Here is a 27,817-nt window from a genome sequence, read left to right as displayed (position 1 = left end):
TTTCATTCTCTTGTATCCGTTGCCCTCACAGATTCCTGCAGCTAAGTTTGGATGTACATTTATATTCCAATACAGGTTATTGATGACATGCCACTGAAATGACTTTTTGCACCATTCCAACTAGTCCTCATATCTTCCGCTCCATCAAACACATGTTAATGCTCAGTAGTACACATATATGGTTGTTTAATACATTTGCGTTGGACTAAAATGCATTCATTTCAATGGGCACATATGCAGCTGGAACAGGTTTTCAACATTAACATTTTAATACAACATTATAGTGATTAAGGCCTCTAGAAAAATGTTTTTGGGGGAGGTGGGGTAGTGCACTATAGGCCCCTGTGGTACCACCTAAGCTTTTGTCCTAATGGCATTTTTTTTTTTTCACCTTACATTTACTTTTATACTTTAAGTAGTTTTGAAACCAGTACTTTTACACTTTTACTGGAGTAAAAAGCTTGAGTTGATACTTAAGTCTGTTTAAACCCTAGTATCTATACTTCTACCTGAGGAATGAATGGGAATACTTTTGACACCTCTGATCATTAATTCTAGTAACTTTAAAAAGGGGTGGAAGATAATTGTGCGACTGTGGAAACCTGATGAAGTAATGCACGTATATGTTTAAATCACATTGTATCAGAGATAAGTGAGTCTGGACAGATAAGAATACATGCAATGCATAAAAATTTTTACACTAGAAATGTTGATCATATTTAGACCTCAGAGGTTCATATTAAGGTTAAAAGTGCATATTTCACATTTTAAGGCTATTGCTTGATGTTAACATACATTTTATGCATCGACTTTAGTCTACAGTTAGGAGTGAGATTTAAATTGCTGTTGAGAAAGAATATGGTATTTGTAGAGTTACCCACTCTGAAATTACTATTTTAACTGTTCACGAGACTTCACAGGGCAAGCTGCAGTTTCAGTTTCTGGCCTATGAATAAAGTTTTATAACTTACAGGTAATGTGTACAGTGTTTGTTTCATCAGCAAAACGACTCAGCAAAGGCAAAAGAGGGAGGAGAAACAATTGCCTCATTTACAAAAAAGAAGAAGTTCAAACTCAGTCGTGTGCAGCTGTCTCATTTATTTTTCATACTCTCTTGCTCACTAATATGGCTATTGTCAGCCTCCTTCTCATCTTTGCTGGTCTCACAGGTCAGTTACAGGTCTTTTTATATTTGTACTTGTATGATTACTGCTTGTGCTTAAGCTGATTATGTCCAATTATTCCAGCTACAAACTAAATTAAACTAAATACAGTTCTGCATTTCCCTTTGTGTCAGATATGTGATAAATTATTTGGTACCCTAGACAAATCCGAAGAATATCCTGTGATGTAAACCAACAATATATGAAAATATTTATAACAGTTAAAGTAGAATGTTTATAATCACAATGCTTTAATGATTGTTGTTGCAGGTATTCACAATAAAAGTACAGACTTTCAGGTAACGGTGGAAGAAGGAGGTTCCATCACTATCCCATGTTTCTACGAGTTAACGTACACAGACCATGTGAAATATCTGTGTAAAGGATGTACCTGGGACGACTGCACAAATGAAATTAAAACAAATGGGAAAAATTCAACAAAGTATTCGATCTCTGACAACAAAAAACAAAGAATGGTTACGTTCATTATTCATGATTTGGAAACAGAGGACACAGATTGTTACCGGTGTAGCATTGACGAAAGAATTGTTAAAACAAATTTTCATCTTCATGTCGGTAACCAAGGTAAGACCTTTGAAACTGCTACAGTACATATGCACTCAAATGTCGAACAATGTGGAGGGAGAATTCTTGTTTTCTAAAGAGTTGAATAATTAATGCTTGATATCAGCAAAATATGACGACATGAAACATCATCTGTAAATACACGTACACGTTTATCAAACTTGTTTTCTTTAAGGCGATGCCACGCTCTATGTGGATTCTCAAGAGGTGACAGGGTTTATTGGAGACCAAATAACCATCGACTGTCACCATAGAGGACTTAAACAAATACAGTGGTGCAGGACTGGTGGTGAAGGACCCACACCCTGTATCGAAGACTCTGGGAAAATAGATGAGACAAAGGTGACTATTAATAGAAATACCCCTGGTGTTATTACTGTGACTATGAGTGAACTGAGGGAGAGGAGCAGTGGTTGGTATTGGTGCACTGATGAAAACCTGCAGATGCCGGTGCATGTAACCATTAAAGAGAGACCTACCACCAGTAAGTACTTCACATTATAGTAAATCATGAATATATATGCTATATGACATTATGTACTGTGTACTGCAATTTGATTTAATATGGATTCATAATGTTATATTACTCTGTTCATCACTTTGTTGAAAATAAGCAACAACTGCTGCAGCAACAATAACAACCAGACAGTCAACAACCACACACAGGTTAGTAAGATTTAAACCTGTGTTTTATAGATTCATTCATATGATAAATGAAACTGCTTTGTTATTTATAGATAGAAATAAAACCACTGATGTATTAATGATTAGAAAAATAACTGAATGTCAGTGTGGTACTGATTAAACATGTCATGTGTGTGTTTTTCTATCATTTGTGCAGCAGCTCATCCAATCATCTGCTGAGTTTCATCATTCCTTTGTGTTTGCTGCTGCTGATTGTAACGGTGGCCGTACTCACCTGGTTCATGTTGAAAAGACGCAGTAAGTCTGTCCAGAACTGTACATGAATCCAGTTCATCTGATTTAGACTAAATGTACAGAGTCATTCCATGTGCATATTCAGTCACTGTTCTCCACTGTTGTATTTTTAGAGTCACCAGCCACAGCTGAGGTAAGGTGGATTTATATTAGTGTTGTCATTTTATTTTCGGTATAAAGATCTGTGTTGTCTGTTTTTCATTATTTAGTTCAGCTTCGTTATATAGCAAATATTTCCAAGTTTTACGTTTGTTTTATGTTTTTGGACTTCAGAAGGTGAACAGAGGAACTGATTAACATGATGGTGAATATTCTGTCTCATATTTGGTTTGTTTTATCAGGATGAACAGACAGGAACGTACAGTACTGTGACGCATGTGAGAAAAACGACAGCCCAGGTAAACTGTATATAAATACAATTATGGAGAAAAACTAAACGTAACATGAACATACTTTTGTTGTATACTTCAAGCTGCACTGCTTCATTATCATTTGTGTCTCATTTCTGACCATGTCTACTATCATAATCATTTTATCTTACAAAAAATAAAATAAAATTTATATATATATATATATATATATATATATATATATATAAACATCACATTTCCTTTTCTGTTTCCTTCCACAGCAGATAAATACTAAAGATGAAGCAGACGTCATGTACAGCACTGTGTTTTACATTTCACAACAAAATACACACCAGGTAAATATGACCCTGATCTCAGTCACACTGTTTCTCATTCACAGTTTCATAATCATATATATTTTCCAAGCTTTTTGTTTTCTTTGTCTTCTTTACAGCTTTTAATTTTGCCTCTGTTTTCAGGTTGAAGACAAAGATGAGAATGTGACCTACAGCAAAGTAGTTCATCGCTAGTGAAATTATGAAATAACTTTCTGACTTCCTGTCTACTTGTTAATACCTTTATCAGTCATTTGCTGTTGTCCATCAAACCGTAGCCTACTGCTCTCCATATGTACCTATGAGGATATTTCAGTATGTGTTTTCACAATCTATGATCTGTATTTGTTAATAAACATGAATAAAGTATTCTGTCTTTTTCCTCTTGTATAATTTTTAACCTTCAGTTTTCAACTCAGACAAACCTTTTAACAAATTCATCCTCAGACAAACATTATATGAAGTGCTCCCTCTCATGGCAGAGTTAGGGAACAACATTTAGAGAAATACACTTAACCCAGAAAGACCCAAACATCAACTGTCGACCAAAACCATCTACTGATCTAAACTGTTTAACACCTGTTGATTCGCTAGTCCTATCAATACATGTAAATAATTGGTGTAAAATGCAGTTATTCATCTTTTCATGGTCATCAGATATGACCCATTTGGACGTTCAGAGACTCTAGTGAACGTGGAAACCCCATCATCTTCTACAACATTGATTCACCAGTAAAACCCATGGAGTTGGATCAATGACAGTGAATGTACACACTGGGTTTATATTCAGTTAATGATGTATTTTGCTTTCAAAGTCACTTTTTCTTCAGTTTTCTCTGTTTTTGATATAATAACCTTTAACTTTAATCTGAGCTTTTATGAACATCTACATGATCAGTAATTTACATATAAGAAAATGCCAGTTTTTAACAAAAAAATGCAAAACAGAAAATAATATTACACTAAACAGTGATAATTCAATTCAGAAGGGTTAAAGAGAAAACTAATTTTTTGGAACTGTCACAGAAGCAGCACTGGGTCTTTATGGATTAAATCAATAATAAAAGTAGAGTGGGAAGGGATCAGTTGCAGCTAAAAATACAAAGCAAACTCATTCCAAATGTGTACAAATATGGATGCATTTGGAAGTGTTACACATTAAAAAAGTTTATTCTTCTTTCAGTCACACTTCTTTCATCAACCAACCCGTGAAGCACTGACACAAGAAGGAAGAAAGATAGAAGTTGTATCGAGAAAAATCAGGAAGTACATAATCAGTCTTGTGAAGCGGCCTCATTGGTTTTACTACTGTACTTTCTTCCTCACATTAATGGCTATTTTTGTCGGCATCTTCCTCATCCTCCCTGGTCTCACAGGTCAGTCACAGGTTACTTCATATTTGTGTGTTTACAGGTTTATTGTCTTATTATTTAGCTGGGTCTCATATTATCATAGCACATGTAGGAAAATGCATTACAATGTTCTGTAGCTGTCTGAGCAGTGCACAGTATTTACAGCATCATGTCAACACAAATTTGTGTGGAGAGAATAAAATGTTTCTGTTTACAATAATGTATATGCGTTGCAGGTATTCACAGTGTAAGTACAGTCAGTTATGTAACGGTGGAAAAAGGAGGTTCCATCTCTATCCCATGTTTCTACGAGTCAAAGTACACAGACAATGAGAAATATCTGTGTAAAGGATGTAAGTGGAAAATCTGCTCATATGAAGTTAAAACAAATCAGTACAATTCAACAAAGTATCTGATCTCTGACGACCAAAACCAAGGAGTTGTTACCTGGACTATTAATGACCTGACAGAGGAGGACACAGACTGTTACTGGTGTGTCATGGAGATAAACCATCGACCTGATAATGGAAAATGTTTTAATGTTCGTGTCACTGGAAAAGGTAAGAGCTTTGAATTTACTACAGTACATATGGGAGCCAGTGTGGAACAATGTGGAGGGACAATTCTTGTTTGCTAAAGAGCACAATTACAGTATTTAATTAAAAAATAAACAGTTTGAAAAATCATCTGTGAATACACATGTTTATCAAACTTTTTTTTCTTTAAGGCGATGCCACGCTCTATGTGGATTCTCAAGAGGTGACAGGGTTTATTGGAGACCAAATAACCATCGACTGTCACTATAGAGGATCTAAACAAATAAAGTGGTGCAGGACTGGTGGTGAAGGACACACATCCTGTATCGAAGACTCTGGGAAAATAGATGACACAAAGGTGACTATTAATAGAAATACCCCTGGTGTTATTACTGTGACTATGAGTGAACTGAGGGAGAGGAGCAGTGGTTGGTATTGGTGCACTGATGAAGACCTGCAGATGCCGGTGCATGTAACCATTAAAGAGAGACCTACCACCAGTAAGTACTTCACATAATAGTAAATCATAAATATATACGTTATATGACATTATGTACTGTGTACTGTAATTTGATTACCTCCGCCAAGGAGGTTATGTTTTTGCCAGGGTTTGTTTGTTTGTTTGTCTGTTTGTTTGTTTGTTTGTTTGTTTGTTTGTTTGTTTGTTTGTTTGTTTGTCTGTCCGTTAGTGTGCAACATAACTCAAAAAGTTATGGACAGATTTTGATGAAATTTTCAGGGTTTGTTGGAAATGGGATTAGGAAGAAATGATTAAATTTTGGTGGTGATCGGGAGTGGGGGGGCCCACGGGGGGGCCCATTTCCAACAAACCCTGAAAATTTCATCAAAATCTGTCCATAACTTTTTGAGTTATGTTGCACACTAACGGACAGACAAGCAGACAGACAGACAAACAAACAAACCCTGGCAAAAACATAACTTCCTTGGCGTGGGGGGGCCCACGGGGGGGGCCACTGATCAGCCTTGGCGGAGGTCTGAGCTCTCCGAGTGCTCCTAGTTTAATATGGATTCATAATGTTATATTACTTTGTTAATCACTGTGTTGAAAATAAGCAACAATTGCAACAACAACCAGACAGTCAATGACTATATCATCCTCTACCAAACCTGTCAATCACACATATGTGAGTCAAGAACCGACCACAGAACAAACTGGAACACACAGGTTAGTAAGATTTAAACCTGTATGTTTTATAGATTCAATCATATGATAAATAAAACTGCTTTGTTATTTATAGATAGAAATAAAACCACTGATGTATTAATGATTAGAAAAATAACTGAATGTCAGTGTGGTACTGATTAAACATGTCATGTGTGTTTTTCTATCATTTGTGCAGCAGCTCATCCAATCATCTGCTGAGTTTCATCATTCCTTTGTGTTTGCTGCTGCTGATTGTAACGGTGGCCGTACTCACCTGGTTCATGTTGAAAAGACGCAGTAAGTTTGTCCAGAACTGTACATGAATCCAGTTCATCCTATTTAGACTAAATGTACAGAGTCACTGTGCTGTGATTCAGTCACAATTTTCCACTGTTTTATTTTTAGAATCACCAGCCACAGCTGAGGTAAGATGGTTTTCATTTTATTTCAACATTTCCAAGTTTTATATTGGTTTTGTGTTTTTGGAATTCATAAGGTAAACAGAGGAAAAGATGAATGATGGTGAATATTCTGTGTCATATTTGGTTTGTTTTATCAGGATGAACAGACAGTAACATACAGTACTGTGGCACATGTGAGAAAAACCACAGCCCAGGTAAATAAATTAATTAATCAAAATTACAACGAAAAACTGAGTAACACTGTTTCTACACCACATATCTATAGAAACATACTGTGTGTACTAGAACTACTTTGTCTTCATCTTTGTTTCTCACCTCTTACCATGTTTGTCACACAAAGATAGAAGTGTTAGGTGTGAACTTTGTGACACAGCTTGTTTTCCATTATGAGGATGTTATAAACACTTTATTTACTTCCATATAGTGTGAAGAGGATGTAACATACTGCAATGTTACAAACAGAAAATCAACTTCAGGCCAGGTATGTGTTCAATTACATTTTAAGTTTGTAACAAAGTACAAGAAAACACTAAATCTGGTTCTTTCTATACCTCAGTGTTTATATCTACACAGGAAATTTATAAAGTTTACTCAAATGAAAAAAAGTTTACGCTGCATCAGTTAACGCTTGGTCCCTCTTTAAAAAGAGTAAAAGTTTTTCTTTGGGTAGAGTTCTCCAAACTCAATATAGAGCCAAATTTACTCTTTTTGAGGAAAATACTTTTGACTCTGGAAAAAATGCTCAGTAATTTTTCCTGTGAACATCTGCATCAGATCTATTAAAAACATTACTCTTTGCTTTGTGTATTTACTTGCTTCTCTTTCCAGGTTGAAGCGATAGATGTCAGGGTGACCTACAGTACACTGGCTCTGCAGCGATGACTTTCAAGTTTCCTGTCAAATATTTTAACCTTTTATCAGGCAAGTGACTGTTCTGATCATTTCCACTCACATTACAAGACAGCAACAGTTCCAGTGAGGACGGTGAGTCAACAGTCTCAGGTCCAATGTGGTCTACAGGGTCTGTAAGGTCCACCTCTGCATGAACAGTGAGTGTACCTGCTTTGTTAGGTACCATGAAGTAATGGTACTAATGTAAGGAATGATGTTCAAAGGGATGATATGTGTCTGGATCAGCACTTATGTTGTTCTAATGTTCTAAAACACATGTTCCTTTCACATAACAAGTGTTTTTCTTGTATATTCTTTATATATACTTCCTGGATTTTTTTTTTTTTGCCACTTATGGGCAAGGAACCAAATACAGTAACTTCACTGACCTTGATTTTCTACATGACAATAAAAAATTGTGAAAAATTTCACAATAGTAATAAAGTTGTATTATGTCTTCAAATAACACATTAAGGTTGAAATTTAGAATTTCAGAGTATTTCTATGAGTGCCCTATAAAGGGTTAATATACTTATCCATCATTTGTTGTTGCACATTAAACTGTACATATGGGGAAAAAAAAGTTTAGACTACTGTGCTGTACTATACTTAGGGTATGTGTGTGTGGTTTACAGTCTATTCTTTGTATTTGTCAGTAAACGTCTATACAGCAGACTCTCTTTCCATGTTTTATCATATTTAACCCATCTTTCCCCTCATAGAGGCCACTGAATAATCCCATCCTGGCATGCAATGATATTACCAAATATGATCTTTTGCAGTTGACTTCAGGAATAACATTTAAAGCAACAAAGTTAAAGTCATAAAATGATAACAGTACTGGAAGAAATATTTGAATAAAAATGCAAAACAAAAAAATTTTACATAAATATGGATGCATTTGTTAGTGGAAGTGTATCCTGGCCTCTTGTTCATCCAGACGATATAAGAAAGTTGCACATGAATGAATAGAAAAATTATGAAGAAGAAAACTGATCTCATTGAATTTGTCATACTCTTATTTAAAATCGTGATGCTTCATTTCAGCATTTTTCCCAATCTTCACCAGACTCACAGGTCAACTATAGGAGTCATTTTATAACTGTGTTTATTAGTGTTTCCATTTTGTCTCTATGGGTTTCATAAAGATAAAACAAACTAACTGAGTAGTTCAGGAAAGCTCCACATTTCTGGCAACAAAACAGAAAGAATATTCCCAGTGACTATTGATAATGTAATGGCGATGACATTTGTTGAACAAATTGACGGGAGCTCCAGTGTTAGAATGTGTTTTCAGCTGACCACAGGTAAGACCCGTTGAAACGTTTTAGTCTGGAATAAAAAAATCAAAATAAAATAGGGCTTTAAACCATAAAGACCCAAACAACCACCAACGACCAAAAACCACCCACTGATCCTAAATGATTAATATCTGTTAATCCATTAATCCTAATAATCCATGTGAATACAGTTTGTTGTCTTTTCATGGTCATCAGATTTGACTCATTTGGACATTCAGAGGCTCCTTGGTCACCATGGAAACAACACCAACTTCTACAACATTGATTCACCAGTAAAATCCATGGAGTTTGATCAATGACAGTGGATGGAGACACTTTGATTATGTTCACTTAATCATATATTTTACTAAAAAAGTCACTTTTTCTTCAGTTTTCTGTTTTTGATACTATAACCCATAACTTTAATCTGAGCTTTAATGACCCTCTACATCACAGGTGTCAAACATGTGGCCCGGGGACCAAATCTGGCCCGCCAAAGGGTCCAATCTGGCCCGCGGGATGAATTTGTGAAATGCAAAAATTACACTAAAGATATTAACAATCAAGGATGTTAAAATCATTTTAGGTCAGTTCAATCTGAAGTGGGTCAGACCAGTAAAATACTATCATAATAACCCACAAATAATGAAAAAAAAAGCTATTTTTTCTCTTTGTTTCAGTGTAAACAAAGTAAAATTACACAAAAATGTTTACATTTACAAACTCGCCTTTTACAAAAAATGAAAATAACCTGAACAAATAAGAACAGCCTGAAATGTCTCAAGTATGTGGAATTGTACCAATATTCTGCCTGTTATTAAATGTTTTGTGTATTTGTAGATCCACTGTGATCTGTAAGTTGTGATGACCATGTATAAATGATTAACTATGGTGCAATATTGTTCAAATTGCACTTATTTTTCTTCAGAATTTTCAGGTTGTTCATATATTTTTATGTTATGTTCAACTACAGTTCGTAGATATAACCATTTTCATTAAGGAATTTTACTTTTTTCACTCAAAAACACAGAGAAAACTTTGGAATTGACATTATTTATCAGTTCTTATCCTATTATTTAAATTATTTTACTGGTCTGGCCCACTTCAGATCATGTTAGGCTGTATGTGGCCCCTGAACTAAAATGAGTTTGACGCCCCTGCTCTACATGATCGGTGAATTCAATATAGGAAAATAACTAATTTTAAATGCAAAATACAAAGGGTAATATTAGAATAAATGGTAATAAATCACCTAAGAAAAATTAAACAGAGAAAAATTCATTTTTGAACAGACACAAAAGTAACACTGGGTCTTTATGGGTTAATGTTCTTTATTTTGGATGTTGATTGTTCCTTCTTAAATAGGACTAATACAGCCATCAAATGTCACTACAGTGTCTCTGGAAGAAAGGGTTGGTAGGTCATGTGTGACAAAGTCTGGATCAATAGTCAGGACAAAGGTGACCATTGCTGTAACTGATGTGGACTGAGGGAGGAGAGAAGCAGCTGGTACTGGTGTGAGACAGGAAACCTACACTGTAAAAATGATAACTAGTAATTGTTGATTTCATTAAAGTTTTCAAATTAAACTGACTCAGAAATAAATATTTCTATTTACAACCTACAAAAACTTGTCTGCCCAGCAAATTTCTCTCATTGTTGTCCTAACTAAGGTTTCTAAACAGCATAACAGAGATGATCAACTTTTGAGTCAATTTTTTGAGTGAAGTTGGGAACCAGTGGGAAACCCCATAGATGACTGACCTGCGTATGCACACATGGTCTAAACAAGTTTGAACTAGACCAGGGGTCACCAACCCTGGTCCTGGAGAGCCACTATCCTGCATGTTTTAGATGGATCCCTCTTCCAACACACCTGATTCAAATGATAAGCCAATCATCAAGCTCTGCAGAAACCTGATAACAACTGTCAGGTGTCGTGGTCTGGAAAGGGGCTAATAATTATATGATGTAAGATTTTTGTCACATATAATAATTATATATTGACAAATAGGATACTGACTAAGGTGAATGGTGACTGTTAGCAGGGGAAGGTACAGGAAAGTGGTAGAATGGAGAGTTCATATTGGGCCAAAAATTGCAGCCTGTGTACTGTCTGGTCAGTTGGACCAGGCATCGCGACAGTCTTACTCATTCCCCTCTGTCATGGTACCTACTTAGAACGTCATACAGCAATCAGGCCACACAGCTGTGCCAAAGTCTCTTCCACCACTGGGGAAAAAGGTCCCAACACCCAGAACACCTGTTTCTGGAGCAACCATCTTCAAACGCCTTGAGTCAGAGTGGCTTTGGTCATACTGGTGTGGAAATCCCAGCTTCTCCCAAGATTTGGCTTCTTCTAAAGCAGAGCTATTCAAATCCAGTCCTTGAGGGCTGGTATCCTGCATGTTTTGGAGGTTTCCCTCTTCCAGGTGTGCTGAAAGAGGGAAATCTCTAAAACATGCAGGATACCAGCCCTCAAGGACTGGTTTTGTCTGCGTCTGTCCCAAAGGAAGGCCTACCTTTCATCTGTAATAATGGTATGTTCCTTTTGACAAAAGAAAACAAGGTTTTTTGAATGGATAACATAATGTTGTGAGTTGTTTTAACTTGAAACTTGATGTTCTTATAAAGCAGAGATGTGTTTGTTTAACTAGCTGAGTCTAGTTTTTTTGTACTGATAATATAAAATAAATATTTGTTTTAACTCACAGTTTTAAGTTGTAAGTGATTAATAGTTGAATCAACTTTCAAAACTTTGAAAAGAAAGTTGGGTTAGGTTACACTTTATGATTACACTTTATATATTCATCATAAAGTACTCCATGTCCCCCCCCCCAGTCTCTCTATATCTCTATCGCTCTCTCTGTTCTCCTCCTCTACTCTCTCTCTTTAACCCCAACTGGTCAAGGCAGACGGCCATCCTCCAGGAGTCTGGGTCTGCTCGAGGTTTCTGCTGTTAAAGGGAAGTTTTTCCTCGCCACTGTCACCAGTCACAGTGTTTGCTCTTGGAGGATTCTGTTGGGTCTGTAAACTTGATTTGACTCTGATTTGAACTGATAAAGCACTTTGTGACTCTGTCTGTGAAAAGTGCTGTATAAATAAAATTTACTTACTTACATACTTATAACAAGATAACACAGACATGCCCTAAATTATGTAATGAATATGACATTCTCACTTTAAACTTTTACTGAAAAGTCAAATACCTACTATTTTAACAACAGTAAATATGTTTAACTAATCCAGTTTTAGGAAATTGTGTTGTTTTACCCACACCTCTGTCTTTTCTTTGTTCATTCACCACCATTTAAAGTTGAAGAAAAACAGAAACTATTCCATTCTATCTTTCATTTCTGTTTGTCGTTGCCCACAACGAGACCACATCCTGACTGTGAGCTGGACTGGATGTATAGCTCTGCAGTAACCACAAAACAAACAAGAGCCAAAAAGAAAAATGTTTAAGACATTTTCAAATGGTATTGCTCAGTGTATCGTGACTGTATTTGTCGTCATGATCTTACAGAGGCAGAATATTTTGTCCTGTTTAATTTTATTTCAAACTTGCACAGTTATCACCTCTGCTGTTAATCTCTCATTTTTCACTTTTAACTCATCAGACTGAAACTAAAGAGGAGGGTGTTACACACACACACCCACAATAAAATTAGCTTCATGTTTTGACTATTGTTCCACAACTTACAAGTGTTTGGAGGCCAGTTGGGACATCTGCGCAGCAAATTTGTGGAGTGAAATAATCTGGAGTTAGGTAAAAAAGAGTAAAAGAGTTAAATTTCTGGAGTTCATTCTGTAAGTTTAACTCCAGCTTGTGTCTTTGATGGTGTCATTTTTCGGGGTAGATTTACCAGGTGTTGAGGAGCATGATTGAACACCATAATGGGGATTGATTTCTGAACAGAGCAACAGAGAAGACCAGTGTGTTCATGGACGTCATATGAGGCGTCATATAAGTACCATTTTATTTCTGAAACAAGGCTATTTATTAGGCTGGAAGGAACTTTTCTGTCAGCTCTGTCAGTGTCATAATGTGTATTTTTCTGTTCGGACCAACTTGCTAACCAGCTGCTAAAATTAGCTCTTGCTGCAAACGTAGAACGTCGAACATGCTAATTTTAGCTCAGTGGCTTCTTGCATTGTAGTCTTAGGTAATTCATACAATTCATACAAGAGTTGAGAGCAAAGCTATTGAACAAATAGTAACTGTCATGGTGCACTCCTGCGTTGCCACAGACCCCTCCCTCAGACTCATTATCAACTTCACCTGCTGGCACCTGTCACACCTGGAGCAGATCTGCAGGAGGAGCCCATAGAAGCACCTCCTCTGCTCTACAGCAGATCTGCAGGAGGAGCCCATAGAAGCACCTCCTCTGCTCTACAGCAGATCTGCAGGAGGAGCCCATAGAAGCACCTCCTCTGCTCTGGCACTATGCCAGATCATTGCTGCTCCTGTCACTGCTTCATGCCTCCATAGACATTCATCCTATTTCACTTCAGAGCCATAACCTGGACACATGCAAAGCACTTCATGCAAGAGCACTTTATAAGGATCTATATAGCATGTGTCTGAGCACACTTCAAAAAAAACAAACAAACAAAAAACTAGTCATTATATGGTGTTTTTTGAGAGATTCAGAGTTCACATAAAATGAATTCCAGGCGAGTGTTATGTTTTAGTCTACATGAGATTAGTTTTTGTAACTCACAAAAGAGTTAAATTTTAACTCCTGAAAAGAGTTAAAAGATCAACTCTCTGAAAAGCATTACTTTGACCCTGCTCTAGAGTGTTTTCAATGGTCTCACATGTACACTTAAATCAAGTTGATTTTAAGTCGCATGGAGTTTATTCCAAAGACCAGAATTTGCTGTGTGATAAACTACTAGTCATGGGATCAGCTGGATTACTCACTCCTTCTGTCATAGGGAATGAGGGACCCACAAATAAACTGCACAAGCTAAACAGAAAAAGGCTCTTTATTGAACTAAAAACAAGAAACATAAACCAGGATGTGTGACTGAGCTCAAGGAAAATGGAGTTGCAACAGTAGAGTGTTGTTACCTCCGTCCAAGGAGGTTATGTTTTTGTCGGTGTTGGTTTGTTTGTTTGTCTGTTTGTGTGCAAGATAACTCAAAAAGTTATGGGTGGATTTGGAAGAAAATTTCAGGAAATGTCAATACTGGCACAAGGAACAAATGATTAAATTTTGGTGGTGATCGGCGGTGGGGGGGCCACTGATCTACCTTGGCAGAGGTCTGTGCTCTATGAGTGCTTTTCTAGAAAAGACAGCACAGACCTCCGCCAAGGCAGATCAGAAATGAAAACTTAATGTTATTAAGGTTGTGTTGATCCTGAAGATGTGAAAGCTGAAACCTTAATAAACCACTGAAATTAAACCAAAAAAACTAAAAATGTTGCACCCACACTTACTTTTGCTAATGATGTAATAGTACATTTTTGGATCTAATCTAAGTAGCAGTTATTAGTCAACACTGAGCCGTTATGGGTCATTGCTCCACAGTTAGGAGCTGACTGAGCTTTTAAGGAGGCAGGCCTGGATCACTATGGTTACAGGGTGTATAGTAAATATGCAAAACTGAATTACACCTCACTATCGGTTTTACTGGGGAACTGAACTGACATATATCAAGAATCCTTGACAGTTTAAAGTTATAAAGTTCACACACTGGGAGGGAAACAGATGTGGTGTACACTAGTGTTACTGTTAACTCAGTGCACTTACAGCAGCCCAAAAGGAGATTAAAAACAAAAAAATCTGAGATTTAACACATTTTGTGCATTGCATCACTTTGTTTTTGCATCTCCAGCAGGTTCAGACTCCTGATGCGAGTGCATCATCCCCTTCTATTGGTGCACAACAAGAGGTGTGAGATTTATTTATGAACAACTGTAATGACTCTTTATGTAAATGAGCTGTTTTTGTGTGTTTTTCTGAAATGTTGTGAATGTTATAAATGTTAGTCAGCATCTAACTTTCTTCTACTTTGTTTTCTTTCTTTTTGAAGACTGAACCATGTGAGGGAAGTGTGATCTACAGCACAGTCAAACAACAGTAGAATACCATTAACAGTGGTATCAAGTAAAAAAGTCCAAATACTTTGTTACTTACTTAGGTAGAAATTTTGGTTATCTATACTTTACTGGAGTAATTATTTTTCAGCTGACTTTTTACTTCTACTCCATACATTTTAAAAATAGCTGTCACATCAGCCTCCAGACGTTAGTCTGGCTTTGTGTGTCTTGTCTGTCATTTCCTGTTTTATTTTGTTAAGTCCTCCTTGTGTGTCATGTCTGGTATCTTTGCTGCCTGTTCCTAATTTTCCCCACCTGTGTGATTACTTTCCCCGTCCTGATTTGCTACACCTGTGTCTTGTTTTCTTCCCTCCCTCTTGTGTATTTAAGCCCTGTGTTTCCCCTTGTCCTGTGCCAGTTCATGTTCTCCTCTGTGTGATACTTGCTAGTGGTTTTTGGATCCTGTCTGTTTGCCTGTTTTTGACCTGGATTGCCTTTTCTGACTCCTGCCTTTTGCCCGACCCTTGTCTGTGTCTCTGTCTCCAACAATTCTACGTGTGTTCGACCTTTCGCCTGATTAATTGGTACGTGAGCCTGCCTGTTCCTTATGTCCTGTTGCCTTTCCATTTGCCTCTCTGTGTATGACCTGTTTCGAATAATGACTGTCCTCTGCTTTCCCCTAGTCGGGTTACCGACGCGTGTTACCGGCCCGGGCTGTGAGGTCCAATCTCCGGTCCTGTCTCCAGATCCTGTGAAGAGTCCGGGACTCAGTGTCTTCAAGGATCTGCTTATTTATACTATCAGTGATTTGTCAGTTGATATTGTGTTTAATAAACACTGAACTTTTACATCTGTCTCCGGGTCTTGCAATTGGGTTCAGTTTCCGTACTCTGACCATTACAATAGCCTCATTACTCCTATTTCATTTTGGCTTATTTTCATTCCAGCTTGTCATCATTCAAATAAAAAAAGAACTTATCCAGATAAATCTCGCAATCTGGATAGAGTGAATTTGACTGTGGTTGGATGAGAGGTATAAACATATACCATTCCAACATACTATTGGTTTGGACGCGATCCATCGCACCTGCACATGACACAAATCACGTCACACTTCAGCAATGACATAACAGACGTATGTAGCCTCATATGAAGATGTTCATGGCAGAGACTCAAGAAAATTGGAACCAAATGTCCCAACCACTCTACTGTATATAGACAATCATACAAGGGTAAATGTTACTAAGCCTGCCCTGGGTACACCAGTGTTCTTGTCCAGTTTTATTCTCTTGTATCCGTTGCCCTCACAGATTCCTGCAGCTAAGTTTGGATGTACATTTATATTCCAATACAGGTTATTGATGACATGCCGCTGAAATGACTTTTTGCACCATTCCAACTAGTCCTCATATCTTCCGCTCCATCAAACACATGTTCATGCTCAGTAGTACACATATACGGTTGTTTAATACATTTGCGTTGGACTAAAATGCATTCATTTCAATGGGCACATATGCAGCTGGAACAGGTTTTCAACATTAACATTTTAATACAACATTATAGTGATTAAGGCCTCTAGAAAAATGTTTTTGGGGGAGGTGGGGTAGTGCACTATAGGCCCCTGTGGTACCACCTAAGCTTTTGTCCTAATGGCATTTTTTTTTTCACCTTACATTTACTTTTATACTTTAAGTAGTTTTGAAACCAGTACTTTTACACTTTTACTGGAGTAAAAAGCTTGAGTTGATACTGAAGTCTGTTTAAACCCTAGTATCTATACTTCTACCTGAGGAATGAATGGGAATACTTTTGACACCTCTGATCATTAATTCCAGTAACTTTAAAAAGGGGTGGAAGATAACTGTGCGACTGTGGAAACCTGATGAAGTAATGCACGTATATGTTAAAATCACATTGTATCAGAGATAAGTGAGTCTGGACAGATAAGAATACATGCAATGCATAAAAATTTTTACACTAGAAATGTTGATCATATTTAGACCTCAGAGGTTCATATTAAGGTTAAAAGTGCATATTTCACATTTTAAGGCTATTGCTTGATGTTAACATACATTTTATGCATCGAATTTAGTCTACAGTTAGGAGTGAGATTTAAATTGCTGTTGAGAAAGAATATGGTATTTGTAGAGTTACCCACTCTGAAATTGCTATTTTAACTGTTCACGAGACTTCAAAGGGCAAGCTGCAGTTTCAGTTTCTGGCCTATTAATAAAGTTTTATAACTTACAGGTATGTACAGTGTTTGTTTCATCAGCAAAACGACTCAGCAAAGGCAAAAGAGGGAGGAGAAACAATTGCCTCATTTACAAAAAAGAGGAAGTTCAAAGTCAGTCGTGTGCAGCTGTCTCATTTATTTTTCATGCTCTGTTGCTCACTAATATGGCTATTGTCAGCATCCTTCTCATCTTTGCTGGTCTCACAGGTCAGTTACAGGTCTTTTTATATTTGTACTTGTATGATTACTGCTTGTGCTTAAGCTGATTATGTCCAATTATTCCAGCTACAACTAAATTAAACTAAATACAGTTCTGCATTACTCTTTGTGTCAGATATGTGATAAATTATTTGGTACCCTAGACAAATCCGAAGAATATCCTGTGATGTAAACCAACAATATATGAAAATATTTATAACAGTTAAAGTAGAATGTTTATAATCACAATGCTTTAATGATTGTTGTTGCAGGTATTCACAGTATAAGTACAGTCAGTCGGGTAACAGTGGAAGAAGGAGGTTCCATCTCTATCCCATGTTTCTACGAGTTAACGTACACAGACCATGTGAAATATCTGTGTAAAGGATGTACCTGGGACGACTGCACATATGAAATTAAAACAGATTGGGAAAATTCAACAAAGTATTCGATCTCTGACAACAAAAACCAAAGAATGGTTACGTTCATTATTAATGATTTGAAGACAGAGGACTCAAATTGTTACTGGTGTAGCGCAGAGAAAACATTTGCTGATGATAAAACAGATTTTCATCTTCATGTCGGTAACCAAGGTAAGACCTTTGAAACTGCTACAGTACATATGCACTCAAATGTTGAACTCTGTGGGGGGGGATTCTTGTTTTCTAAAGAGTTGAATAATAAATGTTTGATATCAGCAAAATGTGATAACATGAAACATCATCTGTGAATACACGTTTATCAAACTTGTTTTCTTTAAGGCGATGCCACGCTCTATGTGGATTCTCAGAAGGTGACAGGGTTTATTGGAGACCAAATAACCATCGACTGTCACTATAGAGGATCTAAACAAATAAAGTGGTGCAGGACTGGTGTTAAAGGACCAACACCCTGTATCGAAGACTCTGGGAAAATAGATGAGACAATGGTGACTATTAATAGAAATACCACTGGTGTTATTACTGTGACTATGAGTGAACTGAGGGAGAGGAGCAGTGGTTGGTATTGGTGCACTGATGAAGACCTGCAGATGCCGGTGCATGTAACCATTAAAGAGAGACCTACCACCAGTAAGTACTTCACATAATAGTAAATCATACATATATACGTTATATGACATTATGTACTGTGTACTGCAGTTTGATTTAATATGGATTCATAATGTTATATTACTTTGTTAATCACTTTGTTGAAAATAAGCAACAATTGCAACGACAACAACAACAGCAACAACAACAACAACAACAGCAACAACAACCATACAGCCAACGACCATATCATCCACATCCAAACCTGTCAATCACACATATGTGAGTCAAGAACCGACCACAGAACAAACTGGAACACACAGGTTAGTAAGATTTAAACCTGTGTTTTATAGATTCATTCATATGATAAATAAAACTGCTTTGTTATTTATAGATAGAATTAGGACCACTGATGTATTAATGATTAGAAAAATAACTGAATGTCAGTGTGGTACTGATTAAACATGTCGTGTGTGTTTTTCTATCATTTGTGCAGCAGCTCATCCAATCATCTACTGAGTTTCATCATTCCTTTGTGTTTGCTGCTGCTGATTGTAACGGTGGCCGTACTCACCTGGTTCATGTTGAACAGACGCGGTAAGTCTGTCCAGAACTGTACATGAATCCAGTTCATCCTATTTAGACTAAATGTACAGAGTCATTCCATGTGCATATTTAGCCACAATTCTCCACTGTTTTATTTTTAGAGTCACCAGCCACAGCTGAGGTAAGGTGGATTTATATTAGTGTTGTCATTTTATTTCCAATATAAAGATCTGTGTTATCTGTTTTTCATTATTTAGTTCAGCTTCATTAGATTGCAAATATTTCCAAGTTTTACGTTTGTTTTATGTTTTTGGACTTCAGAAGGTGAACAGAGGAACTGATTAACATGATGGTGAATATTCTGTCTCATATTTGGTTTGTTTTATCAGGATGAACAGACAGTAACGTACAGTACTGTGACGCATGTGAGAAAAACCACAGCCCAGGTAAACTGTATATAAATACAATTATGGAGAAAAACTGAGCGTAACATAAACATACTTTTGTTGTATACTTCAGCTGCACTGCTTCATTATCATTTGTCTCTCATTTCTGACCATGTCTATTATCATAATCATTTTATCTTATAACACTGGTCTACAATTTTTTTAAGTGATCTGCCTCAGAGATTAAATGTGCTAAATGATATGTATTTTAATAAGATTAATTGGGAAAAAAATGACAAAAGTGCTGGTTTGCTGATGTTTTCAAGGTATATGAAAGTGTTATTATTGGTTTATGTACATTTATACAATAGATTTATCAATCTTCCACTGGATAGAACCTGTAAAGTGAACGTATTATCATGTGCAGGCAGTGTTTTGAAGTAGATCTGATAACTCTGAGACAAATATTCCCTTTGAGTGAAAACCTTTCTCTCATAAATTCTCAAATTTCACATTTTGACCCAAGACTGTATCTTGGAAACTTCAGCCAACCAGCATTTGTGACTTGATTTTTCTTTTTCAGTGACTCACATGTGGTAAAATGTCACTACTTTTATTCTGGAAGCATTTTACTTGTAGAACAGTGTAATTAATCTGAGGAATATACTGTAAACTGTTTCATTTACTTCTCTACTACAGTCTGAAGAGAAAGTCATATAATTTAATAATCTATATTATGAACAGGACCTTCAATCAATGTAATATCCTTAAAAATAGTTTCATATTCATAGTTTGACTTGTCCTGTAAATTATTCTATGTTGTAATTGTGTGTTGTATTCCATGCTGCCTCTTGGCCAGGACTCCCTTGGGAAAGAGGTTTTTAATCTTGAGATCTTTTTTTCCTGGTTAAATAAAGGCGAAATAAAATAAATGAAACAAACAAACAAACAAACAAACAAAAATTATATATATATCTATATATATACAGAATATGAATTTGACTATTAACATATACAGGAAATGCAACCTCTGTTTCTTGTTATATTACAGTGTTAATATGTACATCTGTATTAAAACATCACATTTCCTTGTCTGTTTCCTTCCACAGCAGATAAATACTGAAGATGAAGCAGACGTCATGTACAGCACTGTGTTTTGCATGACACAACAAAATACACACCAGGTAAATATGACCCTGATCTCAGTCACACTGTTTCTCATTCACAGTTTCATAATTACATATGTTTTCCAAGCTTTTTGTATTTTTCGTCTTCCTTTACTGCTTTTAATTTACCTCTGTTTTCAGGTTGAAGACAAAGATGAGAATGTGACCTACAGCACAGTGGTTCATCGCTAGTGAAATTATGAAATAACTTTCTGACTTCCTGTCTACTTCTTAATACCTTTATCAGTCATTTGCTGTTGTCCATCAAACTGTAGCCTACTGCTCTCCAAATGTACCTATGAGGATATTTCAGTATGTGTTTTCACAATCTGTGATTTGTATTTGTGAATAAACATGGATAAAGTATTCTTTTTTTTTTTCCAGTTGTAAAATTTTTAACCTTCAGTTTTCAACTCAGACAAACCTTTTAACCAATTCATCCTCAGACAAACATTATATAAAGTGCTCCCTCTCATGGCAGAGTTAGGGAACAACGTTTAGAGAAATACACTTAACCCAGAAAGACCCAAACATCTACTGTAGACCAAAACCATCTACTGATCTAAACTGTTTAATACCTGTTAATCCACTAGTCCTATCAATACATGTAAATAATTGCTGTAAAATGCAGTTATTCATCTTTTCATGGTCATCAGATATGACTCATTTGGACGTTCAGAGACTCTGTAGTGAACGTGGAAACCCCATCATCTTCTACAACATTGACTCACCAGTAAAACCCATGGAGTTGCATCAATGACAGCAGATGGACACACTGGGTTTATGTTCAGTTAATGATGTATTTTGCTTTCAAAGTCACTTTTTCTTCAGTTTTCTCTGTTTTTGATTTAATAATCCTTACCTTTCATCTGAGCTTTTATGAGCATCTACATGATCAGTAATTTAAATACAGGAAAATGCCAGTTTTTCACAAAAAATGCAAAACAGAAAATAATATTACACTAAACAGTGATAAATCAATTCAGAAAGGTTAAAGAGAAAACAAATCTTTTTGGAACTGTCACAGAAGCAGCACTGGGTCTTTATGGGTTAAATCAATAATAAAAGTAGAGTAGGAAGGGATCAGTTGCAGCTAAAATACAAAGCAAACTCATTCCCAGTGTGTACAAATATGGATGCATTTGGAAGTGTAATGGATAGAGTTTCAGGTTGTCAAGTTTCTATGGCAACAGAGTTGTTTATTTATCTGATTATTTTATTTTAGAATTTTTGGGTTAATTTTATTTTGCTCTTCATTATTGAAATATTTGATTTGTTGTAATTTAGGTTGTTTTGTAAGTCAAATGAGTATTTGTAATAAGTAAGTTCGTCCTGGTCAAAGGTCACGTACAGTCATGTGACCTCAACACGGAGGCGAAGGACAACGCGGGAGGAAAGGACAGATCTGGCGGGTCCAAACAGAGAGAACTATACCCCGTCCCACTTTTCTGTTGGTTGACCAGGCGAACACGGTAACAGTGACTTTTAATTTATGTTTACAGTGTTTTGTATGAATATTTGGGTAAAACATTGTTTGGTTTTCTGTTTGTATTTAGTTTTCACGGTGTTTCACGGTGTACCACCTGTCTTCTGTGAAGAATAAACTTGCTGTGGACATCAGTACGAAGCGTGGACACATTTAATAACCAGCAGTTACAGTGAAAACGTGGCCCTATCCATCCCCGGAGGTGCACCGTCTGTTGCCGCGGACCTCAGTGCCAGAGAGCGGCTCTGCTTTATCTCCGACGCGGATCTTCAGGTTTCAGCATGCAGCTCTGCGGCTTCTACGGCAGTGGATTACCGTTTCACCGCGAAGTTCTGCTTCATCCTGTGGTGAACCGTCGGTCTCAGCGTGCAGAATTGCTCCATCCTCGGCAGTGGACTAGGAGTTAAAGCGGACGTTTTCTACCTCCAGTCAACGATGGAAGGACTCACAGCAAGGTAAAAAGAAACTGAATAACACAAAGTAAATAAGTTAAAAGAGCTCGGGATTCAAGATAAGGGACTGATTTAATAGGAATTAACAACTGAGACTCTTGACAGTGGTTAAGTTTTATTTACAAGACTATAACGTTTATAAACCACTACCTTTTGGTTGAATTTGATCCTGTGTTGTCATTCACTTTATACATTTCTGTTATAAGGATTTGCACATTAAGTATGAATGTGTTTTAAGTTAACTTGAGCAAAGTGGTTCATTTTCTATTGTGCAGTTAACATACTAGAAGGTCTTGTTTTCTGTTTAAGGGGTAACGTGTTCATACTTTGTGCACAAAAATGTCAGTTCAAGGTGATTTATTATTACAGAGTGATCAGTTAGCCGAACAGACAGTTTCTCAGTCAGAGAAAGCTGAAACCATGCTTGAAGTAGCTGAAGTAAATGCAGATAAAATAAGAAAATTCTCCCGTGATAGACATTTAACCCTAAAAATGCTGGAACTTAAAGAACAAGAATCAGCTAAGAAAGAAAAGAAGTTTAAGCTATTGTATGAACAATGGAAGTCCCTCGCCAGAGATGTTCGTACAAAATTAAGAGAAGAGTGTTCTGAGAATGATTTATACGATATGATGGATGCAGTCGAAAAACTAGAGACCAAACTGAAAGAGTTGTACAACAACATAAGATCCCTAGTGACACCTAATCAAGAGATCAGGTGAAAAATAGGTGCATGAATAGCAGTAACATCAGATCTAATGGGGCTAATGAAAGCAAGGCTGGCTGAAGAGGGAGACGAGTTTGATCCAGAGGCAGAGAAAGCAAGGTTATGTATGCTACTAGACAATGAATATGCTAAGTCCATATATGGATCCTCAGTTTCCAAAGCTATTTCACTTAGCTGCAGATCCAACCACGCCTCAGAGACACCCAGCATTTCAGCTAAAAGAGCAGAGACAGCTGCACAATTAGCAGCAAAGAAAGCTGAGATTGAAATGGAAGCTGCTATTGATGCTCAGTGTCAACATCTCAAAAGACTTGAAAATCAAAGAGACATTGAGGTTATTGAGGCAAAGCTAAAGGTGTACAATGAAGAGGAGTTAAAAGTAAAAAGTGATAGTTGCTGCTCCCCACACAGTGAGGCAAAGTGTGCTAGTCTGCTTAATTCTTCCATTGAATGTAAAGATAGACAAGTTTCAAAACGTGAGGTAGCCTTAGTGCAGACACTCCAAGAGTCAATGGCTCTGAGTCGACTCCCTGTCACAGAACCTTCTGTCTTTTACGGTGACCCAATTAAGTTTACAGAATGGAGCACAAGCTTTAAAGCCCTCATAGAGAGACGATGCTCAAGTCCTGCAGACAGGTTGTTTTACTTACAAAAGTATGTCGGTGGGGAGGCAAGGTCTGCTCTGGAAGGAAGCTTCTACAGAAAGGATGAAGAGGCCTACAAACAAGCATGGGAAAAACTAAATGCCAGGTATGGTCACTCCTTTGTGGTGCAACGTGCCTACAGGGACAAGCTTAACAAATGGCCAAAAAGTGGTTCAAAAGAGTATGTTAAGCTAAGAGAGTTTAGTGATTTCCTTCAAACATGCAGTGACGCCATGCCTCACATCAATGGTCTTCAGGTCCTGAATGACTGTGAAGAGAATCAGAAATTGCTTGTCAAACTCCCTGATTGGGTTACAACTAAATGGAATCGCTATGTCACAGAACAGTTAGATCAAGCCAAAGACTTTCCAAGCTTTAAAGAGTTTGCTTCATTCGTTTCAAAGGAAGCCCGCATAGCGTGTAATCCAGTGTCTTCACTGCATGCATTAAAGCCCTCTGAGGAAAAATCCTTTAGAGAAATAAAGAGACCAAAAGCTAACACCTTTGCTATCAACATGAAAACCTCAGATGCAAGCCAAACAAACAAATCCATCGATTTTGATGACAAGTCAAAAGATTCAAACAAACTAAAGAAATTCAGCACAGCAACACATAATACAAACTTAGTTAAGTGTGTGTTTTGTGGAGAAAACCACTCCATACATAAATGTCAAAGATTTATGAAAAAATCCTTGGAGGAGAAGAGGAAGTTTGTTCAAGATGGTAAACTGTGCTTTGCATGTCTGAGAAAAGGACACAATTCCAAAGACTGTAGAAATAAAGCCATGTGTAGCATATGCAAAAGGCACCATCCAACTCCACTGCATGAAGACCGTCCGCCTGCAGATAAGTCTTCACAAAGTGTCCCACCAAGTGGAGAAAATACCTCCTCATTATCATGTTGTGTCACTGGAGACAATGGTGGGAGTACATCAATGATCGTTCCAGTGTGGATCTCATCACCTAACTCCCCAGATTCTGAAATCCTGGTGTACGCCCTATTGGACACTCAAAGTAGTCACACATTTATTGACAAAGAGCTATGTGAAAAACTAAAGGCAGTGATGGAGCCAGTTAAGCTAAAGCTCTCCACAACGATGGCAAAGGATTCAATTGTGAAGAGTCAAAAAGTGAGTGGACTTAAAATAAGAGGCTTTCACTCAGATGATTTTATCCCTTTGCCCCCTGCCTATACAAGAGATTTTATCCCCTTTGAATGCACACACATCCCTACTTGTGAGACAGCTAGCAAATGGAAACATCTTGAGGTCATAGCTCCTGAAATGCCTTCACTGATGAATTGTGAAGTAGGGCTTCTGATAGGTTATGACTGCTCCAGAGCACTCGCACCCCGTAAGGTTATTACTGGGAGTGATTATGAGCCTTACGCCATCAAAACAGACTTGGGTTGGAGCATTGTGGGAAGCGGAGCGTATAAAGTGAACTCACAAGATGTAACTGGTCTGTGTCACCGTATATCGGTTAAAGAGCTTCCACTTGTTTCACCTGTAGCTGTTTTAAAAGTGGTAGAATTAGATTTTACAGACACCAGAGCAAGTGAAAAAAGCATTTCTCAGGAAGACATTCAGTTCCTTCAGATCTTAAAGGGAAGCATTCAGCAGAATGACTGTGGTCACCTTGAGATGCCACTTCCCTTCAAAGCTCGTCCTCATCTCCCTGATAACAGAAAGCTCGCCATGATTAGGCTAAAGCACCTTAAAAGAAGGCTTGACAGAGATTCTAAATTCAAGAGTGACTATGTTAAGTTTATGGAAGGTGTCCTCAAAGATGGTGATGCTGAGAGAGCAGATGAAGCTCCTGAACCTGGACATATATGGTACATCCCACACCAAGGGGTATACCATCCCAGAAAACCAGATAAGATTAGGGTAGTTTTTGACTGTTCAGCTAAGTATGAAGGCACTTCCTTAAATGACCATCTGCTATCAGGACCTGATCTTACAAACAGTCTCACTGGAGTTCTCTGCCGATTCCGCAAACATCCTATCGCAATCACATGTGACGTTGAAAAAAATGTTCCACAGGTTCCATGTCAGCAAAGGTGACAGAGATTTTTTACGCTTTCTGTGGTGGGATAATGGTGACACAGACTCAGAACCTAAGGAGTACCGTATGAAGGTCCACCTCTTTGGAGCATCATCATCACCAGGCTGCGCCAATTATGGCTTAAAGCATCTTGCGAGCCAGAATGAGAGTGAGTATCCTTTGGCAGCTAGCTTCATTATGAAGCACTTCTACGTAGATGATGGCCTTACAAGTGTAGAGTCTGTAGATGTGGCAGTTAGGCTGGTAAAAGAAGCCCAAACAGTGTGTGCTAAAGGCAAGCTGCATCTTCATAAATTTATCTCCAATAATCGTGAGGTTCTGGAGTCTGTCTGTGCCTCAGAACATGCTGCTGAAGTGAGGAATGTAAATCTGGTCCATGATGATCTCACAATGCAGAGTGTACTAGGAGTAAGATGGGATGCTGAGAGTGACGTCTTCCGTTTCAAAGTCTTACTTGATGAGAAACCAGCTACACGACGGGGACTCCCCTCAGTGGTAGCTTCGGTGTATGATCCGTTAGGGTTCCTAGCCCCATTCATCCTGACAGGAAAGAGAATCCTTCAAGAGATGTGTCAGAAAGGTATTGCCTGGGATGAACCGCTGCCACATGAGTTGAAGCCAAGGTGGGAGAGTTGGGTAAATGACCTAAAGAATCTCGGAAAGATTCAGATCCCTAGATGCTTCATACCAGAGAACTTCGGAAGGGTGCTGAAATTAGAACTGCATCATTTTTCAGATGCGAGCAGTCAGGGCTATGGTCAGTGTTCTTATGTTAGACTGGTAGGTGAAGATAAGGTTCACTGTTGCTTCATTATGGGCAAGTCGAGAGTCGCACCCACTAAAATAGTTACCATACCATGGTTAGAGTTAACTGCAGCAGCAGTTTCTGCAGCCATGAGCATTGTGTTAAGGGAAGAACTTTAGCTTGAGGTTCAGGGTTCTTGAAGTACATGAGGATGACAAAGGACTCGTACGCAAAGCAACAATCCAGATCGGAGAGCGAAAGTTAAGAAAAGATGGTGAACGCCTCTGTAAACCATCCATTCTAGACAGACCTATACAGAAATTAGTTGTTCTTGTGGAAAGCAGCTAAAACATCCTATCTAACATTAACATTTATCCAGCTGCTAATAACAACCTCTTTTCTAGATAAAGGTAATAAGGGTATTACTTAACTTGCTCGCCTTAATTCATTTAACCTGTTTAAATGCGAGTATATAAGTCAATTTAACAAAGAAGGTGAAAATGTTTATTAATCATATTGTGATGTTTCTAATGTTTGAGTGCTTTAGTGAGTACATGGAAATTACCTTTGAAAAATTTCACGCAGAATTTAACATGTACTAACATATGTATTTGGTTGTTCAGTAATCAAAGGTAATTTGGTGGGAGTGTAACGGATAGAGTTTCAGGTTGTCAAGTTTCTATGGCAACAGAGTTGTTTATTAATCTGATTATTATATTTTAGATTTTTTGGGTTAATTTTATTTTGCACTTCATTATTGAAATATTTGATTTGTTGTAATTTAGGTTGTTTTGTAAGTCAAATAAGTATTTGTAATAAGTAAGTTCGTCCTGGTCAAAGGTCACGTACAGTCATGTGACCTCAACACGGAGGCGAGGGACAGCGCGGGAGGAAAGGACAGATCTGGTGGGTCCAAACAGAGAGAACTATACCCCGTCCCATTTTTCTGTTGGTTGACCAGGCGAATACGGTAACAGTGACTTTTAATTTATGTTTACAGTGTTTTGTATGAATATTTGGGTAAAACATTGTTTGGTTTTCTGTTTGTATTTAGTTTTCACGGTGTACCAC

At 37.4% G+C, this 27,817-nt stretch overlaps 3 protein-coding genes across 4 annotated transcripts; all 3 read left to right on the top strand.

The window, feature by feature from the left end:
* The first annotated feature begins 1,116 nt into the window (after window positions 1–1,116).
* On the top strand, window positions 1,117–3,740 carry LOC115434444 (uncharacterized). The gene is made up of 9 exons (XM_030156400.1): window positions 1,117–1,169; window positions 1,434–1,748; window positions 1,924–2,232; window positions 2,363–2,414; window positions 2,590–2,690; window positions 2,801–2,820; window positions 3,029–3,085; window positions 3,319–3,393; window positions 3,517–3,740. Exons 1-9 carry the CDS (start codon window positions 1,127–1,129, stop codon window positions 3,565–3,567), a joined length of 1,023 nt encoding a protein of 340 aa, XP_030012260.1. The 5' UTR covers window positions 1,117–1,126; the 3' UTR covers window positions 3,568–3,740.
* A 1,352-nt stretch (window positions 3,741–5,092) lies between these two features.
* LOC115434447 (T-cell immunoglobulin and mucin domain-containing protein 4-like) lies at window positions 5,093–7,870 on the top strand. Its single transcript, XM_030156404.1, has 8 exons — window positions 5,093–5,284; window positions 5,452–5,760; window positions 6,335–6,446; window positions 6,622–6,722; window positions 6,831–6,850; window positions 6,985–7,041; window positions 7,272–7,328; window positions 7,676–7,870. The coding sequence occupies exons 1-8, from the start codon at window positions 5,224–5,226 to the stop codon at window positions 7,727–7,729; spliced, it is 771 nt and encodes a 256-aa protein (XP_030012264.1). The 5' UTR covers window positions 5,093–5,223; the 3' UTR covers window positions 7,730–7,870.
* A 9,569-nt stretch (window positions 7,871–17,439) lies between these two features.
* On the top strand, window positions 17,440–20,934 carry LOC115434435 (polymeric immunoglobulin receptor-like). 2 transcript variants are annotated; one of them, XM_030156376.1, is made up of 10 exons: window positions 17,440–17,510; window positions 17,774–18,094; window positions 18,263–18,571; window positions 18,702–18,852; window positions 19,026–19,126; window positions 19,237–19,256; window positions 19,465–19,521; window positions 20,321–20,338; window positions 20,571–20,645; window positions 20,769–20,934. In XM_030156376.1, the coding sequence occupies exons 1-10, from the start codon at window positions 17,468–17,470 to the stop codon at window positions 20,817–20,819; spliced, it is 1,146 nt and encodes a 381-aa protein (XP_030012236.1). In that variant the 5' UTR covers window positions 17,440–17,467; the 3' UTR covers window positions 20,820–20,934. The 2 variants fall into 2 exon arrangements, with proteins under 2 accessions (XP_030012236.1, XP_030012237.1); XM_030156377.1 differs by lacking the exon at window positions 20,321–20,338.
* Window positions 20,935–27,817: the final 6,883 nt, after the last annotated feature.

The sequence above is a fragment of the Sphaeramia orbicularis genome, chromosome 15 (assembly GCF_902148855.1).
Source record: "Sphaeramia orbicularis chromosome 15, fSphaOr1.1, whole genome shotgun sequence".
Classification (NCBI taxonomy): domain Eukaryota; kingdom Metazoa; phylum Chordata; class Actinopteri; order Kurtiformes; family Apogonidae; genus Sphaeramia; species Sphaeramia orbicularis.
The sequence above is the reverse complement of the archived record's forward strand: the minus strand, read 5'-3'. Positions and strand labels throughout refer to the sequence as shown.

Bases quoted from the DNA above. Each gene is read 5' to 3' on its own strand.
- LOC115434444 (XM_030156400.1), top strand. From the start codon at position 1,127: ATGGCTATTGTCAGCCTCCTTCTCATCTTTGCTGGTCTCACAG. The intron at 2,415-2,589 runs GTTAGTAAGATT...TCATTTGTGCAG, and splicing joins CAGTCAACAACCACACACAG to CAGCTCATCCAATCATCTGC. The intron at 2,821-3,028 runs GTAAGGTGGATT...TTGTTTTATCAG, and splicing joins AGTCACCAGCCACAGCTGAG to GATGAACAGACAGGAACGTA.
- LOC115434447 (XM_030156404.1), top strand. From the start codon at position 5,224: ATGGAGATAAACCATCGACCTGATAATGGAAAATGTTTTAATGTTCGT. The intron at 6,447-6,621 runs GTTAGTAAGATT...TCATTTGTGCAG, and splicing joins GAACAAACTGGAACACACAG to CAGCTCATCCAATCATCTGC. The intron at 7,042-7,271 runs GTAAATAAATTA...ACTTCCATATAG, and splicing joins TGAGAAAAACCACAGCCCAG to TGTGAAGAGGATGTAACATA.
- LOC115434435 (XM_030156376.1), top strand. From the start codon at position 17,468: ATGGCTATTGTCAGCATCCTTCTCATCTTTGCTGGTCTCACAG. The intron at 17,511-17,773 runs GTCAGTTACAGG...TTGTTGTTGCAG, and splicing joins CATCTTTGCTGGTCTCACAG to GTATTCACAGTATAAGTACA. The intron at 19,257-19,464 runs GTAAGGTGGATT...TTGTTTTATCAG, and splicing joins AGTCACCAGCCACAGCTGAG to GATGAACAGACAGTAACGTA.